The 19032-nt window shown below is 34.0% G+C and overlaps 1 protein-coding gene and 1 pseudogene across 2 annotated transcripts; both read left to right on the top strand.

Moving 5' to 3' along the window:
* The first annotated feature begins 1245 nt into the window (after nucleotides 1-1245).
* On the top strand, nucleotides 1246-5904 carry LOC149544291 (protein NRT1/ PTR FAMILY 8.1-like). Of its 2 annotated transcripts, XM_089798768.1 has the most exons (6): nucleotides 1246-1472; nucleotides 2082-2328; nucleotides 3239-3410; nucleotides 3500-3717; nucleotides 3991-4544; nucleotides 4719-5904. In XM_089798768.1, the coding sequence occupies exons 2-6, from the start codon at nucleotides 2254-2256 to the stop codon at nucleotides 5569-5571; spliced, it is 1872 nt and encodes a 623-aa protein (XP_089654894.1). In that variant the 5' UTR covers nucleotides 1246-1472; nucleotides 2082-2253; the 3' UTR covers nucleotides 5572-5904. The 2 variants fall into 2 exon arrangements, with proteins under 2 accessions (XP_089654894.1, XP_089654895.1); XM_089798769.1 differs by lacking the exon at nucleotides 2082-2328 and having other exon boundaries at nucleotides 1251-1472.
* Nucleotides 5905-10101: 4197 nt separating this feature from the next.
* Nucleotides 10102-13183, top strand: LOC149544290 (protein NRT1/ PTR FAMILY 8.1-like; annotated as a pseudogene).
* The last annotated feature ends 5849 nt before the right edge of the window (nucleotides 13184-19032 follow it).

The following is a 19032-nucleotide window of genomic DNA, read 5'->3' as shown; positions in this document are numbered from 1 at the left end:
GCTTTTGTTTTGTCGTATTTTTATTTTTTACGGAGGTCATCCACAAACAAGTTTTAGGTACCCAATATAGACCCATGCATACCTGAAACCTCTTCGACTAAGAGCAAAGGACTAGAAGCATCCATGCTGCCAAGCCTCATCCCTTATGATGGCTTCGAGCCTTGCACTCAACAAGACTTGATCCCTAGTGGGCTCTTTGTGAGCCATTCAACTTCACTAGTAGACCAAGGGCCCATTGACGTTTTGTAGTATTTTAAAAGTTGAACTATTTTGTAATTTTCTATGAAAGTCATTCAACTTATCCATAATGATATTGAAGTTGCCACCTTATCTCAACTTGGCAAAGAAGAGAACAATGTGTTATTTTCTCTTTGTCATTTATCTTCGTCATGGTAGATAGTATTAAAGATTTCATTTTATTTTTATAAATCTCTCCAATTTTCTTTGTTATTAAAACTTTGCTAAGAATATAATAATAAATTAAAACATTGAGTTCAAAGTTTTAAAAAGTTGTTGCTACATTTTGTTGTGTTTTTATTTTTTATTTTTGCAAAAAAATACCAAATTAATGAATTAATGTTTCACTTTTATTTGAACTAATTATAATTCTTTTAATTTTTTCCTAATAACAAATAATATTATTTATTTAAAAAAATATTATACTTTATAAAACAAGATGTATAGTTTTAACTTATAAATTATTTATCTTCATAAATTTTAGTGCTATAGAACATATACTTAGATTCCACATTTTAAAGATTTTTATGTTATAATGTTGTATTATTAAAGAATAATAGATTTTTTTATAAATTATATATATTATTTTTAATTATTTAATTTAGTAATATAAATATTATTTTTTATTTTTTATTATTTGAAAAATCAAATTCCACATATATATATATATACACACACCAGCCTACAAGAATTATCATTGACCCATCTTGAATAGTACTATGCATTAAACGTAAGACTCGATTACAGTTGTAACTTGTAAACCATACTGTGCAATTTTGCAATAGCTCTAAACCTGCTCCAAAATGATACGCTTTTTCATCCATCTAATCGTGAATTTCGCGGTAAAATATTCGTGGCTTCTTCCATATTTCCTCTCTAATAGGTAAGGCAAATAGAGAATGGGAAAATTCAACCTTTTTTATCCTAAATAATTGATAATTCAGATTCAAATTGTGCATACACACAACTCACTTAATTTCAAGTAAAACAAACAGTATTTTGCTTTCCACAAGCCTTTCCAACCGCACAATGAATCCAAATAAGATGCTGTGATTACACTATTTTTCATAGAAATTATTTTTAATCAGTCATCGTTAGAAGCTGAATATTCAGTTCAATTTTTAAAGATTTATCTATCCATGACGGCTAATGGCAAGATTGGGTTCTAAAATACAGCTTTCACAAACAAAGGAGACATGACAGATGATAATCATGGCAACCCTGCTAGAATCAGGGTATGAACTTTCTAAACATTTTTAAATGAAAAATGATACAGTAGATATCTTCCAGGACTCGTTTTGAAGTGAAACGTTTTACCAAATGGCTTAAGCATGTTTGACTGTAAAAGACGGAGTAGTTTTAAGGATTAACAAGAGATTGCTGTGAGGATTAACAGAGCTAGTTCATGTCATACAATACTGTATGTTATTCCTTGAAAGACATAAAAAGTTCTATTTACATCTGATTAGTTTGATTGACTTTTTTTAATGATAGCTGTAAAAAGTTTTGGTTGTGATTTTTACTGGGTATTGATAAACAAGGGCTGAAAACAAGGCTTTCATGGTTAGCAACGTTTTGACAAGCCCAATAATTAAGATCAAGTAAGAAGTGAGACTTGGCTTAAGTTTGGTGAAAGGGATTTTAGAGAATAAAAAATATATGATTAGACCTTTTCTGCATAAAAAATCCATTTATTATTGTTTAAGGGTGTTTTCCAGGCTCAGCTGTCTTTACCTTTAAAAACTACACTTTCTTAAAAAACTTAAAATATTTACTAAATAATTTGTCAGTTTCTATAAAGATCTATCAATCCTTTTTCGCTATTCAAAATAGAATTTTCCCAGGATGTCGATGCCATTGAGGTATGTATCAAATTATCAATACATCCGCCTCATGGACCACCCTCTGTATTGGCATCATTTGTTGATCTGCTGGAAACGAAGCTATCGAGTTGTTTAAACCGTTTTAAAGGGGAAATCTTGTGAGTTTCTTGGAAATGATAACACAAGGATTGGAATGATGGCTGCAAGGAATGGAGGGGATGAAGCATTGACTGATTCCAAACAACCCCATGCAAATGGTCTTAACGAGGTACAATTCATTCACCAACAGGTTTTAAATTTGCAGTTACCTATGTATGAGTATAGTTTTATTGGGTTTTAATTTATGATTCTCAAGTTTCAATTTGTAGCCTCCTTTTTGACTTTAAAACAAAGCAAATTTCAGAGGAAATTGCCGAGTTTTAAAGTAACTGAACTGAACTTAATTTTAGTTTGCACTATAGGAATGGTTTAATTTGCAGTTTATGATGATGAAGGTTAAAATAGAAGATCAGACATACGAGGTTGAAATAAAATGGTAGTATTAGGCAATGAGGTATGGTGTGAAGATGTTAACTTGTTGCTTTGTTAATTATGGGGACAATCTGAGTGATTTTTTAGCCTGTAACTATGTTGTCTCCCAAACCATTCATACCCAGATCCAGTTCAAATCACTATCAGCCCCAGGTCATTCCTAAATTGAAATGACTTATTTCCTTCTTATTTCTTGGTTTCCTGCCCTGTTCATCCCCAGGATAAAATGGGGTAGTACGAGTCCATTTCATTGTAGGGTAAAATTTGAGTTTTTGTAGAAATCTTATCCCGCCTTAAGTAGAATTAGTCCATTTTATTACAATTGAAATTGTTAGAAGTTTTGAATTCAGTATCATTTGAATGTCTATAATATTAATTTCACAAATAAACCAAATGGTGGTATTCATCGCAAATAAGGGAACGATGGCATATTTCAATTACCTCACTTAAGTTCGGACATAATTTTGGGATTATTACAATGATGAATGAACTGACTTATTTTTGTGTTTTTACAAGTTGTTGGTGAATATGAAATCTATTGCTCTTTACCTATAATGCTGTATTTGTAACAAATGCTATATCTTAAATCAACAAAAATAAATTCTTCTAATGTGTCGTGGATTTCTGATAAATTTTAATGCTCTTAGAGTGAAATTCAAGAGGAAAGGTCAAGGAAAACATTTAGTTGTTTCTCATTGGGCAAGACAGCAAGGGTGCATTCGGATGAGGACTATACTCAGGATGGCTCTATGGACTTTCATGGAAACCCTGCCATCAAGAGCAAATCAGGGAACTGGAAGGCATGCCCATTCATACTGGGTAAAATTTTCAAACTGGAATCCAGCAACATAATATTTTCGACTGTGTAATCTTGTCACTCAAAGGTTATTAGCTTATTGTTCTGACAGGAAATGAATGCTCCGAGAGATTGGCATACTATGGAATGGCTTCAAATATGTCCATCTTTTTTACAACGAAATTCCATTTTGGCAATTCTTCAGCAACAAAAGCCAACAGTAACTGGTCTGGAACATGTTACATAACACCTTTGATTGGGGCCTTTCTGGCTGATTCATATCTGGGGAGATACTGGACAATTGTTATTTTCTCTATAGTGTATTTCCTTGTAAGTTATTACCATTTGTATTCATAAAGCTACTTCTAACTTAATAGAATATCAAATTTTGTTTCTGCATTTGATTGTGTATGTTTTTAGCATCAATGTTTGAGACTACACTTCATGATCCATCATTAAGATGAGAGAAGGATCATGTTCTGTGATTCTGATGATGGATCATAGAATGCGATCTGAAATGTTGATGGTAAAAAACATATACAATCAAATCCAGAGTGTGGAAATCTTTTATTATTGAGTTTAATAGAAGAGAACTGTTTGCAGGGAATGACATTGTTGACATTAACTGCTTCTGTGCCTGACCTTAAGCCTCACTGCAAAGGAGGAGATGATTGCCATGTCTCAAAAACCCAACTTGGTGTTTTCTTCCTCTCACTTTACCTTATTGCACTAGGAACTGGTGGCATTAAACCTTGCGTCTCATCATTTGGGGCTGACCAATTTGATGAGACTGACGAGGCAGAAAAGAAGAAAAAGAGTTCATTTTTTAACTGGTTTTATCTTTCAATTAACATTGGTGCTCTCATAGCTTCTAGTGTTATTGTTTGGATCCAGCTGAATATTGGGTGGGGAGTAGGGTTTGGAGTTCCTGCTGCGGCCATGGGAATAGCAATCTGTAGTTTCTTAATAGGCACCCCTTTATACCGACATCAGAAACCAGGAGGAAGTCCCCTGACTCGGATAGCTCAGGTGATAGTTGCATCATTTAGAAAATGGCATGAGAAGATTCCTGATGAAAAGTCTTTGTTATATGAAGTTCAAGACAAAGAGTCGGTCATTGAAGGGAGCAGGAAACTTGCTCATACAGATACATTCTTGTAAGATTATCAATTTTTCTTAACATCCTTTTTCTGCAAGATATATATATGTATATATGTATGTATGTATATGGAATATAAGTTTTTGCTGTAAGATATATATATATATGGAATATAAGTTTTTTTTGCAAGATATATATGGAATATAAGTTAACTGACAATGTATTGGTGAAGGTTCTTTGACAAATCTGCAACAGAGACACCAAGTGATAAAGTTCACTCCGGTACTATCAATTCATGGAGTCTCTGCACTGTGACACAAGTTGAGGAGTTCAAATCAATTATTCGCCTTCTGCCAATTTGGGCTACAGGGATTATATTTGCTGCTGTCTACAGTCAGATGAGTAATTTGTTTGTTTTGTTAGGGCAGGTCATGAATGTTCAAATGGGACCTCATTTTAAAATTCCATCTGCGGCATTAGGCCTATTTGATACACTTAGTGTCATTTTGTGGGTTCCAGTTTATGATCGTATGATTGTACCATTTGCACGTAAGTATACAGGTCATCCAAGGGGCTTTACCCAACTACAACGTATGGGAATTGGCTTGGCCATCTCCATTTTTTCAATGGTGGTTGCTGCCATTGTTGAAATCAAGAGGCTTGAGATGGCAAGAGAACACAAATTTTTCAAGGATGAAAAACAGAGGGTTGACATGAGCATCTTTTGGCAAATTCCTCAGTACTTTTTGATAGGTGCTGCAGAAGTTTTCACCTTCGTTGGACAACTTGATTTCTTCTATGACCAAGCTCCTGATGCCATGCGAAGTTTATGCAGTGCACTTTCACTTACGACTGTGGCGCTGGGGAATTACTTGAGCAGTCTTCTAGTAACCATTGTAGTTAGCGTTACAGCCAGGCATGGAAAGAATGGTTGGATTCCTGAAGATAACTTAAACAATGGTCATGTAGATTACTTCTTTTGGCTTCTGGCCATCCTTAGCTTTATCAACTTGCTAGTCTTTATTGTTATTGCTGAGTGGTATACATACAAGAGGCCTACTGGAGAAGTCCACATTACCAAGTAATCTGCACATACAAGAAAAACTTATATCCATTCTGAATGCAAAAAGTTTCATATAGAAACAGAAAAGCTCATGTGGCCTTTATTTTCCTTTTGTCTTTGCGTCGAGTTTCTAGTATATAGATTATGTACTACCCCATCTTTGGCTTAATGTACAACTGTGATATACTTTATCATAGCAAATGACCCGTTTAAATGTAAACCGACTTATTTTATCTTTCCTACCAAATGGTCTAGATGTAAGTTTACATTGTACAATCAAAACAGTTTGTGACATGCTGGGATTTGTACATCATCTGCGAATTACTCAATGGAGTGTTAGAGAACTTGTTTACTACTTGCCAGAAATTATTGTATGATCACAGATTGGTCAGAAACTATAAATTCTAGTTTTTAAGATATTTATAAGCATGCACTTTTAAATGAAAACCAGAGTTAGAATATTATTGGTAAGTATTGATCGTAAGAATTTTTTTTTTTTTTTTGGGGAGACAAATGCATCTTTAAATCTGAGGAACAGGCTTTCAAACCATTGGCATGATAGCAACGATCAGATTGGTTTTGACTTTAATTCAAAATATTATCAAAGTGGATGCAAGTTTTTGTCTAGGATCTGGATAGCTTAAACATTGCACAGTGAAGCTTGATTCCTAAACTAAAAGTATTAAATAATCAAATTGACAAATTTTTCCCAAGCTTAATTTTTAATCCTAGAATTAACATATCACCATGATTTTATATTTATTGTTCTTACACACTTCAAGAAAATTGTCTTACCTTTTGGCCAAGTTGCTGAGTTTCCATGCACTCTACTATTTATGTTGGTTTTCTTTGATAGAAAAACTTTTCTATACACATTATTTTGTGCAACTAAGAATTTGTAAGACCTCAATCCTACTAAGCATTGCCACATTAGTATAAGAGCACAAAATACGGCAATACCCAAGAGAAACCCTAGTTGATGAGTCAACCATCATATAATTGAAAATCATAATCATGGGTTAACAATAATTATCCATTAAAGAACATTAATACAATTAGCTTGAACTCATGATGTATCTGAGAATGCTATGAATGTAAGTAAAAGAGTCATATCAGTTGTTATGTTGTCATTGATATGAAGTCTTAGTTGATTAGACATAATGCTAATTCAATAGATTGTCCTATCATTTAATTGATGAAAATGATTTGAAGAAAGTATGTTGATGACAAAGTATTGAGTTGTATAGTATTCAATGGGCACTTGAGTGAGTTGGACAGTGATAATGTAATGTTGGTTTGATTATTTTACAATCATGTAATCTTGTAATGTAATGGGCTATACAAGCTACAATGACCAACAAAGTGAAAGAAGGAAGAAAGTGTTCACTGAGTGACTATAGTTGTCACTGGGCAGTTAGCAAAGAAAAGTTAAAAAGATCAATGTTAACTGAGTAAGTCTAGTGTTAACCGAGTGATGTATTGACTGAGTGAAATGTTATGTTCACCGAGTATGAGCTGGAAGAACAAGCTAAGGAAAATGGAATTTGAGACCGACTTTTAATAAACATTAAGAATGTTTGAAATGTTTTAAGGCTAAAGTCAAAGTTAGTTACAAGAACTGCTGCTGAAAAATACAATGAAGATCTAAGCAAGATAAGAATGTGCACAAAGTTTAATAAAAATTCTTTTTTCACAAACATGACAGACGATAATCATGGCAAACCTTCTAGAAGCAGGGTATGAACTCTGTAAACATTTTTAAATGAAAAAAGACACAGTAGATCTTCCAGGACTATTTTGAAGTGAAATGTTTTACTAAATTGCTTAAGCATGTTTGACTGTAAAACAGTGAGTTGTTTTAAGGATTAACAAGAGATTGCTGTGAGGATTAACAGAGCTAGTTCATGTCATACAATACCGCATGTTATTCCTTGTATGACATAAGAAGTTCTATTTACATCTACTATTCTATTTTTTAACTTTATTTTGATTGATTTTTTTATAATAGATGAAAAAAGTTTTGGTTGTGACTTTTTCTGAGTGTTGATAAACAGGGGCCGACAACAGGTCTTTCATGGTCAGAAACCTTTTGACAAGGCAAATAATTAAGACCAAGTGAGAATTGAGACTTGGCTTATGTTTGGTGAAAGAGATTTTAGAAAATAAAAAATGAAAAATATATGATTAGGCCCTTTCTGCATAAAATTCCATAATTTTTATTTAAGGGTGTTTTTCAGGATCAGCTGTCTTTTCCTTTAATATTATTTTTCGGATAGATGAACATTACACTTACTCAAAAACTTCAAAAAAATTATTAGTAATTTTGTCAGTTCCTATAAAGATCTATCAGTCATTTTTCACAATTCAAAAGTCCGGGGTCTCGATGCCATTGAGGTATGTATCAATGCATCCACCTCATGGGTGGCATCATCTGTTGATCTGCCAGCAACGAAGCTATCCAGTTGTTTAAACCGTTTTAAAGAGAAAATCTTGTGTGTTTCTTTTAAATGATAAAACAAGGATTGGAATTGTAGTAAGGATTAGATGGTAATGAATGATGGCTGCAAGGAATGGAGAGGATAAAGCATTGAATGATTCCAAACAACCACATGCAAATGGTCTTAACGAGGTACAATTCATTCACCAACAGGTTTTAAATTTGCAGTCTCCTATGTATGAGTATAGTTTTTATTGGGTTTAATCTATGATTCTCAAGCTTTAAAGGCCCATGATATCCAATGCAAATACACAATTTTGACTATAGTTCCAGAATCATTTAGATCTTGTTCTCTTTAAGGTATGGATACCAGATAGAAGGCAGCAGGCATGAATAAGGCCTTCGGAAAAAGGCTTGGAAATTGGATATTCAAGCCTAAAGTCTAGACATAGAAAGAAAAGAAAGTGTATTTTTGCCTGGTAATGATTTTTTATTTATATATTGAAAAAATTAGGACTGTAAATGTAGGGCTTAGGTTTATATGAGAGGAAACTTCAAATGCTATCCAATGAGCTGTGTGGAAAAATGTTCTACGATATTAATCAGAATAGCTCAAGTGAAAGTAAGGCATCACTAGAATTTTAGGCTATACCAATCGTTCTAAACTATTTATGAAATTCTTTACAATCTTTTTCTCTGATTAGTATTTCAACGTACCGGGAACCAATGGAGATGGGCTGATAATACCTTTAATGGGATGATAGCAGAGGAAATGCATGTGAAATAGTTGGGCAAAAGATGTAAACAAGCTATTAAGGTTTTTTATTCTGAATTCAAGAGGCAAAGAGACATTGCCTTTAATTTCTAAGTCATTATTATTATTTTTTAATTCTGTTAAAATTTGTTTCAAGATTTTTAGGTAAGATTTATCTTTTTCAATATGTTATTCATGCTTAAATTACTATAGCAGAAAAATAAATAGTTCCTACAAGTGAAAAGTAAATAGTATCTATACAACTCAAAATAACAATATATGTAATTGCATTTTTTTGACAAAAAAAAGTTATTAGACTGTCCAATCTATTGGTGAGCATTTCTTCCCCCTATGTTTGGAAACTGAAGCATGAACTCAGAATATTAAATATTGCTGTACACTTTAGTTACAAAGAACTACAAGGAAATGAAATAGAATAATAAAATGATATATCATACATTGATTTACATAGTAAAACTTTGACAAAACAATCCAGACACATCTGTATGGCAAGGTATCAGTATTCTTATTATTTCTAAAAAAAATGCAGTGGTCAAAGTTGCTGATATCATAATTGCTCTTACAATTTGCAATTTAAAGATTTGCACTGTCTTAAGAACTATATATATATATATATATATATATATATATATATATATATATATATATATATATATATATATATATCCGGACACATCTGTATGGCAAGGTATCAGTATTCTTATTATTTTTTAAAAAATGCAGTGGTCACAGTTGCTGATATCATAATTGCTCTTACAATTTGCAATTTAAAGATTTGCATTGTCTTAAGAACTATATATATATACACCTCTCTCTCTCTATATATATCATCTTCAAGATAACAAACATCACTAAACATAGGAAAAACCTATTTTTATTGCTTTACTAGTATCATATCTAATAATCTCTACCTTGACATTAATTTACCTAATATCTTACCTTTTTTGAAAGTCAATAGAAACAGAAAAATCCACCTTAGCATTTTTAACAATATCTTTAGACCTATCTAGTTAGACTGGATTCCATAAATGAATAGATTTAACTACTACCTCTGATTCCTAAATGTCTTAACAAAATACCAAAGAAATATTCTTATTGTTCAGAAAAAATAGTTACAATCCTCAGAGCTACTGCTGTCATAATTGCCCTTAAAATTTACAGTTTACAATTCAAAGTCTCACCTACCTTCAACACAACAAAAGCATATATATATATATATAACATCTTCAAACTAACAACCATCACGAAACATAAAACAAATATCTATTTTATTATTTTATCACTTTATTAATGTCATAATCCAGCATGGTACCTCTTCAAAAATATGCAAATCTTCATCAATGGCGGTATTCATTGCAAATAAGCGAACGATAGCACATTTCAATTACCTCACTTAAGCTCGGACATAAATTTGGTATCATTACGATTATAAATGAACTGGGTAAATATGAAATCTATTGCTCTTTACCTGTAATGATGTATTTATAACAAATGCTATATCTTAAATCAACAAAAAAATGTTCTTCTAACGTGTCGTGGATTTCTGAATATTCTTAACCCTCTTAGGGTGAAATTCAAGAGGAAAGGTCAAGGAAAACAATTGGTTGTTTCTCACTGGGAAAGACATCAAGGGTGCATTCGGACGAGGACTATACTCAGGATGGCTCTATGGACTTTCATGGAAATCCTGCCATCAAGAGCAAATCATGAAAGGCATGCCCATTCATACTGGGTATAAACTTCGAACCGGAATCCAGCAACATAATGTTTTCAACTGTGTAGTCTTGTCACTCAAAGGTTATTAGCTTACTGTTCTGACAGGAAATGAATGCTCCGAGAGATTGGCATACTATGGAATGGCTTCAAATATGTCCATCTTTTTTACAACTAAATTCCTTTTTGACAATTCTTCAGCAACAAAAGCCAACAGTAACTGGTCTGAAACCTGTTACACAAAACCTTTGATTGGGGCCTTTCTGGCTGATTCATATCTGGGGAGATACTGGACAATTGTTATTTTCTCTATAGTGTATTTCCTTGCACTTTTGTATTTCCATTTGTATTCATAAAGCTACCTTTTACTCCTCACTCTAAGTTTAAGCTCTCAAAAAAATTTCCTAATTTAATAGAGTATCAAATTTTGTTTCTAGATTTGATTGTGTATGTTTCTAACATCAATCACATTCCTTGATCCATCATTGAGATGAGAAAAGAATTATGCTCTGTGATTCTGATGATGAATCACAGAATGTGATCCTAAATATTGATAATAATAAAATATACACAATTATTAGTACTTATTTGGATTCTGTGTCCTTTATGCATATTCTTCACAAGTGGAATGGTGTGGCTGACTGTTTGGCTAAATGGGCCTCCAAGCATGGGCCACCTTGGAACATTTTTGATCGTACGATGCTTCCCCTTAATTTATCTCAGAAGCTGGTTCAACTTGTTGACCAGGATAAAGCTCTGTAACTCTCTTTGTTTCTTGTTTTGTTCTGTTCTCTTTCGTTTTCAATAAAAATTTTACCCCTCTTCTAGTGAATTGTAGAAATCTGATATTAAAAATTTTACCCCTCTTCTAGTGAATTGTAGAAATCTGATATTATTGAGCTTAATAAAAGGCAACTGTTTGTAGCGAATGGCATTATTGACATTAACTGCTACTATGGCTGACTTTAAGACTCACTGCAAAGGAGGAGATGATTTCCATGCCTCAAAAACCCAACTTGGTGTTTTCTTCCTCTCACTTTACCTCATTGCACTAGGAACTGGTGGTATTAGGCCTTGCGTCTCATCATTTGAGACTGACGAGGCAGAAAAGAAGAAAAAGAGTTCATTTTTTAACTGGTTTTATCTTTCAATTAACATTGGTGCTCTCATAGCTTCTAGTGTTATTATTTGAATCTAGCTGAATATTGGGTGGGGAGTAGGGTTTGGAATTGCTGCTGCGGCCATGGGAATAGCAATCTGTAGTTTCTTAATAGGCACCTCTTTATACCCACATCAAAAACCAGGAGGAAGTCCCCTGATTCGGATCTCTTAGGTGATAGTTAAATCATTTAGAAAATGGCACGAGAAGGTTCCAGATGAAAAGTCTTTGTTATATGAAGTTCAAGACAAAGAATCGGTCATTCAAGGGAGCAGCAAACTTGCTCATACAGATACATTCCTCAGTTCCTGTAAGATTACTAATTTCTCTCAATATCCTTTTGCTGCAAGATATACATTGGAATATAAATTAACTGACAATGAATTTCTGCAGGGTCTTTGACAAAGCTGCAATAGAAACACCGAGTGATAAAAATCACTCTGGTCCCATCAATCCATGGCGTCTCTGCACTGTGACCCAAGTTGAGTAGTTCAAGTCAATTATTCGCATTTTGCCAATTTGGGCAACTGGGATCATATTTGCTGCTGTCTACAGTCAGATGAGTAATTTGTTTGTTTTGCTAGGGCAGGTCATGGATGTTCAAATGGGACCTCATTTTAAAATTCCATCTGCAGCATTAGGCCTTTTTGATACACTTAGTGTCATATTGTGGGTTCCAATTTATGACCGTATAAAAGTACCATTTGCACGTAAGTATACAGGCCATACAAGGGGCTTTACTCAACTACAACATATGGGCATTGGCTTGGTCATCTCCATTTTTTCAATGGTGGTTACTGCCATTGTTGAAATCAAGATGCTTGAATTGGCAAGAGAAAACGAGTTTTTCAAGGATGAAAAGCAGAGTGTTGACATAAGCATCTTTTGGCAAATTCCTAAGTACTTCTTAATAGGTGCTGCTGAAGTTTTTACCTTAATTGGACAAATTGATTTCTTCTATGACCAAACTCCTGATGCTATGCGGAGCTTATGCACTGCACTTTCACTTACAACTGTGGCCTTGGGGAATTACTTGAGCAGTCTGCTGGTAACTATTGTAGTTAGCGTTACAACCAGGTATGGAAAGAATGGATGGATTCCTGACGATAACTTAAACAATGGTCATTTAGATTACTTCTTTTAGCTTCTGGCCATCCTTACCTTTATCAACTTGCTAGCCTTTGTTGTTATTGCGGAATGGTATACATACAAGAGGCCTACTGGAGAAGTCCACATAACCAAGTAATTTGCACACACAGGAAGAACTTATATCCATTTTATTCTGAATGCAAAAAGTACCACCTTTATTTTCCTTTTGCCTTTGCAACTAGCTTCTAGTATATACATTATGTACTCCCCCACCTTTGGCTAAATGTACAACTGTGATATACTTTATCATAGCAAATGACCCGTTTAAAAGTAAACCAATTTATTTTATCTTTCTTACCAAGTGTCTAGATCTAGGTTCAGACTCAAACCAGTTTGTGAGATGCTGGAATTTGTACATTATCTTGCAAATTACTCAATGCAGTTTACGAGAACTTTTTAAATGCTTCCCTGAAATTAATCTATGACCACAGATTGGTCAGAAACAATAAACTCTATTTTTGAAGATATCGTGCATTTTTAAATGAAAATCAGAGTTAGTTATTGTATAGTATTGATAAATGTATTTGTAAGAATTTATTTTTTTGTGACAACTGCATATTTCAAAAGATAAATCCGATGAATAGGTTTTCAAATCATTGTCATGATGACAATGATCAGATTGTTTGTTATTTTTTTTATGAATGGTCCATTCCTATTAATTTAAATATAAATTTACATATTTAAAAAAAAATGAGGCTGGGGAACACAAGGTCACCCAGTGGTGGTTTTGGAGGTGGTTGGCATTCGGTTTCTCCTCCTCCCGAGGCATGGTTCTTGCTGGTCTTTGGTAGCTCCCGTTGTTGCTCCTGCTCCCGTGTGCCTCTTCCTAAACACCGCACCAATTCCACTGATGTATGGGTCCATGATGATTACGAACCTCCTCCTTAGCTGACATTGGTCTTGTAGCCTGAGGGTTGCTTTCTCTAATCAGATTGGTTTTGACTTTTAAATCCCTCACAAATTGTCAAAATGGAAGTGGGATTTGCTTCGACACGTTTGTACTTAGGATTAACATATTACCATGATTTTGTATTTCCTGCTCTTACACACTTCAAGAAAATTATCTACACTCTTGGTCGAGTTGTTGTTTTATGTTGGTTTCCTTTGATTGAATAACTTCTCTGTACACATTATTTTGTGCAACTGAGAATCTATAAACATTTGTTGTCTGAGATGTAGCACTTCCAGCAATAAAACTATGAGATCAATCACTTCTGCTCAAGGAAGATGTGAGGAGCAAACTGTTTTCTTCATAAAACAAAGGGCCTCACCTTCATTTTAGTGCCTTCTATTCTCTTGTAATCTTAAAATTTAAAAATAAAAAGAAATTGTCACGGCAACATTTGGCAGCTTCGCAAGCATACTTATAAGATTGATCTACTTCAATTACAAAAAAACTGCATGGATTTTGAACTAAAAGCTCGTAACTTAGATGTCAGATACATTCTAATAGCTAATGGGCTAGTCTACAAGTTCCATCTCTATGACTGGCCCCATTGATTTAAGTACTATCTGGTTTGACACACAGATATCCATTCCCGTTTTGAACTTGAAGGCAAAATTCATGGAAATATAGTGGATGCTTGATATCATAGTTTCTAGATAGATTTCAAGACAAGCAATAGTGACCAAGCCACAACAGATTATGATAGTGTGGGATAATATGAGAAATCTAGCCTCCTCTGGTCCCAATTTCATCTCCAACTTTTTGAAGCAATGTATAGATAAAAATTTGAGACTTTGAATACACTTTAAAACAATTTTTAGGGTATGATTTCACGCTCGAAGATTTGGAGAAGAACTATCTACAATTTGGTTCAATCCAACCCAAAACTTGACACATATATCTTACAGTACCTCGATGAGTACAATTAGCTCTCTGTCAAGTTGTACAAGCTTAAATCTGATGAGGTCATTATGCCAAATTCATCATAAGACCATTTCTCCATCAACAGAAATATAACTCTTATTATAGTAAACCATCGATGTTAACCTCTAGAAATTAATAGGAAAATAAAATCAACAATTTAGTCACATATTAATATTTTTGTCCTACGAAACGTTAATAAATGATGCAATGAGTTCCTACCCACACAAACCTCTAGCAATTAGCATTTCAAATAAATGTGAAATGTATAGTAACAAAAAAAGATAAAAATAGACAACAAATTATACAAATTCAATTTTCCTTGTTGACATTTAAAGCAAATATGCATTACGAATTGTAAATTACAGAGTCTATTGACTTCGTTTACAACATTTCCATTGGGTTTGGTCTCTTACAAAAATGAAACAAAAAAATTACCCCAACTCCCCATTAAAAACTTATGCTTGACCCTCCAAAATACTACCATGTCCTCTAAGAGAAGCTGCAACAAAATCTTTACGATCTCCCCTCCCCTCTCTCACGTGTCACTAAACAACACCATTACTTCTTTATTAATTTTAGAGTCCTCTCATAACAACGTTATTCAATTCCTACACACAAGTGAACTGTAATTCAAATATTTTAAATTAATTATGTCTTGCATTAGACACCCATGATAGATTGAAATGTTTCATTAGTGAAACTTAAAAAGATTTATAAGTTTTGTGTTTCTTCTAAATCCATTTCTCTTATTTATTTGAATATGCTTTATTAGTTTTCTCTACAATTTGGCATCCCTCCTATCCTTCACCATTCCTTTCTTTTTCTCTTTTCACATAGTCCAAGTTCCACTAATATGCACTAGGAAATTTTGGAAGACTATAAGCTCTAGTGTCATCCTCTTAAGTAAAATAATCAAATTTATTCCTTACCTCTTCCCTCTACTCGATCTTCCTTTACCTCTTGAACTTCAATCTCATGAACCATGTGAATCCTCGTGTCTTTGTTTTTTTACTTTTGTCTTGGTCCTCATATTTTTTTCCTAAGCTTAAATCCTCACCCCAATCTTCGTTTGATCTTCCCTCTTTCTTTTCATCTTGGCCTCTTCTTCTTTACTTGTTCTCAAATTTCTTGTTCAATCTCTCTTCAAGCGTCAAGGAAAATTAGTACACATGTTCCACAATATAAATCCTTATCAAACCTAACTCTTTTGAAATGTGTGGTCTAATCCCATTGATGTAACAAGTTATCTTGTCTCCAATTGCTTTAGAATGACTTGTTTAGATTAGAATTTTGTGAAATTCTTTTGTATATTCTCTCACTATGTGACTTTCTTGTTTTAGGCTACACATTTCCCTGAACAAATCTAATTCATAATCAATACTTGAATAAAATTTGTCTTCATCATTTCCATGATTTTATCGCATTTTCAAATCTTGTTTTTTCCTCTTCTTCCTCTTCCAATTTGTATGTTGAGTAAAAGAGGGGTAAAAATTATGAAGACAAGAAGATAGAGAAAAGGGAGAGCTTAGCAAGGAGCTCTATCCTGGTCAACAATGCCATCAAATTCAGAAGATAATTTAGGGGGGTAACTACCCCCTATTTGCAACATTCAATCTTGTGCATGATCAAAAGCCCATTTAGCCGAGCAATCTGCAACTGTATTTCACTCCCAAGGGATGTAAGTAAAAGAAACAAAATCCAAAGTACTATAAAAGAGAAGAGTATGATTAAAAACTAAAGTCAAGGGCTCACTACATCCTCAATTGCCTACAAATTGAGAAATTTCACAACCACTTGGGAGTCAAGCTCACAGGTAATCCTACACCATCCCCTAAAACAACATTGTTCCACAACATGTAAGATGGCCAACACCTCTATAAGATTGTTAGTATGAAAACCCTTATGCATCGATAAAATAAATTAGACATCACTAGAACTACAATGAACTACTCCCCCCAATGCCGGTAGGACCTGGGTTCCCCAGGGAAGAACCATCAATGTTGACTTTAAGAATTCCAAGTGGAGGAGGAGTCCAATGCCTCTCACAATTCACTCGACTCTTCATTTATCAGTTATGATGTCTAGGAAGACCATGGAACCATTGACCTATAGCCCTTGAGACCCCTCTCTAAAGATGAAGATTGAGATGATTACAAATGCTAAGGTCACTTGGAGCCATGCTCCCACCTAACACACACTTTGCCTATATTATTTCATGTAGAGGGATGGAGATCTTCCACCAGACTTGCATAGCTCTAGTCTAGACATCTTGAAATATTCATATGTTCCTCTCCAGCCAAATATGCTAAAGAATAAATGAGGACCAACAACCCATGTAACTTGAAGAAGAAAGGCTTTAGTGGGGGAGCTCCCCAAGCAATCCTAGAAAGAAGACGAGGAGGAATTATACCTACAATGACAACCCTAAGCATTCCACCAAAGGTGCCTAATCTAAGTAGAGTAGGAACAATGGAAGAAATGATGGGAGGCATACTCTTATCCATTACCACACAACACATAGAATGAGGGGCCCAAAAATCTATGTTTACAAAATATTATCCCATGTAAGAGCCCAATTATGAGCAACCAACCACATGAAGAAATTACATTTGGACCAAGAAAATTTATTCCATATTGGTTTCCACCAAGGCACCACAACATATCCAAACAATTCTTTAGTAAGCTCCTACTATCCAACATAAACATAGTATTTACCAAATGGAGCACCACCCCAAGCCAAAATATTGAGGCCCAACAAAGAGAAACACTCCCTAGAAGCCAAAATCCTTAATAGTCCATGATGGTCCTCCTTTAAGCCACCAGGCAGCCAATTTGAAGAGTCCTTCCATCTAAAGCCAACAACAAGGCCTAAGTGGTAAGGCGTCTTATAGTGAAATACCTTATCCCATCCAACAACAATAAAAGAATTACTGAGAGTCTAAAGATGAGGGTACAAAGACAAGATAAGAGGTTTACCATCCTAAGCATCAAACCAAAAAAAGCCTTAGATCCTCCTTTACATATTCCGGAAAGGCCCCTCTTAAATTACTGAGCACCACTCTTAAGAGTCTACCACACCATAGAGCCATAACCTTCTAAAGAAAGTGAGGAAATATAATGAAAATTAACACCCCTAAAATACTTCTAACTGATTATATAGACCCAAAGTCAATTTTGACCAAAGCACCATCACCAATAAAGTAAAGAATCCAAAGCTTGGCTACTTAACATAATAGAGCACAAACCAAGACCTCCCTCCTTCTTAGGCTTAGAAATAGTCTCCTTTCTTATTAAACTCCATTTAGAATCAACCAAATTACCACTCCAAAGAAACTGCCAAGAAAGATCATCAAACTCCTTGAGAAAGTAAACATGAGCCTCCTCAACCATGCTCCTATAAATAGGAAGAGCTTGAACAAAAAATTGAAGAAGAGTAACCCAAGCGATAGTAGAAATCCATCTATGAGTCTAATTATTTTTCTTCTCCTAAAAGTTGTTAAGAAAATTTGGGCAAAAGAGTCATTGCTGCCTAGAAACAACATTAGGAATGCTAAGATAAGTCAAAGGGAGTGACCCAATATGAAATAGTAGGATATTAGCAATCCTCCTTTGAATAGGTTTAGGAGTGTTAAAAGGACTTATGCTCATTAATTTTCTTTCCTAATGCTTCCAAATAGATGTCAAGAGTATGTCAAATAGCCTCAGCTTCCTAGACCCAAGCAATACCTATAAGAGAAATATCATCAGCAAATTGAAGGTGAGAAAGAGAAGGTAACCCATTATCCCATACCAACCATGAATAGAATTTTGAAAAACTATATATTTGATGAATCTTTCTAGGCAATGTGCCATAATAATAAAAAGGTAGGGGGAGAGAGGATCACCTTGGCATAGACTCCTAGAGGCATCAAATAGCTCAGAAGGTTGGCCATTAAGAAGAACAAATAAAGATGTAGTAGTAAGACATCTAATAGTATGACTTACCCACTTTGGGGTAAAGCCAAAGGAAAGAAAAATATTCCTCAAGAAACTCCATTTAACTCTATCATAGGCCTTGGCCATATCCAACTTAATAAGCATAGAACACTATTAGAGTAAAGGGTTAATTTAATTTCATTTATTAAATTACCTTTACTCTCTTCTTAAGATTTCCCTTTATACACATGCATTCCTATTTAATAATTAAATGTTAAATATTAAATGTCATTTACCTCTTAGGGTTTCCCTTTTAGGTTTTATGAACTCCTTCTATAAGGATTGATCAATTGTAAATTTCATTCATTCTTTTAGTCTAATAATATGATTTACCATATTCTCAGAGCAAAACCCTTGTCTCTTCTTTGTCTTTTCTTCTCTATGACAGGTTCTTGCATACAGGTG

This window comes from Cupressus sempervirens, chromosome 8 (genome assembly GCF_028749045.1).
Source record: "Cupressus sempervirens isolate cs-2001-9-10 chromosome 8, ASM2874904v1, whole genome shotgun sequence".
Taxonomy (NCBI): domain Eukaryota; kingdom Viridiplantae; phylum Streptophyta; class Pinopsida; order Cupressales; family Cupressaceae; genus Cupressus; species Cupressus sempervirens.
The sequence above is the reverse complement of the archived record's forward strand: the minus strand, read 5'-3'. Positions and strand labels throughout refer to the sequence as shown.

What these genes read in the sequence shown, in the direction of transcription:
- LOC149544291 (XM_089798768.1), top strand. Translation starts at nt 2,254, where the DNA reads ATGATGGCTGCAAGGAATGGAGGGGATGAAGCATTGACTGATTCCAAA. An exon ending in TCTCTATAGTGTATTTCCTT is followed by an intron (nt 3,718 to 3,990) that starts GTAAGTTATTAC and finishes AACTGTTTGCAG; the next exon opens with GGAATGACATTGTTGACATT. An exon ending in GCTCATACAGATACATTCTT is followed by an intron (nt 4,545 to 4,718) that starts GTAAGATTATCA and finishes GTATTGGTGAAG; the next exon opens with GTTCTTTGACAAATCTGCAA.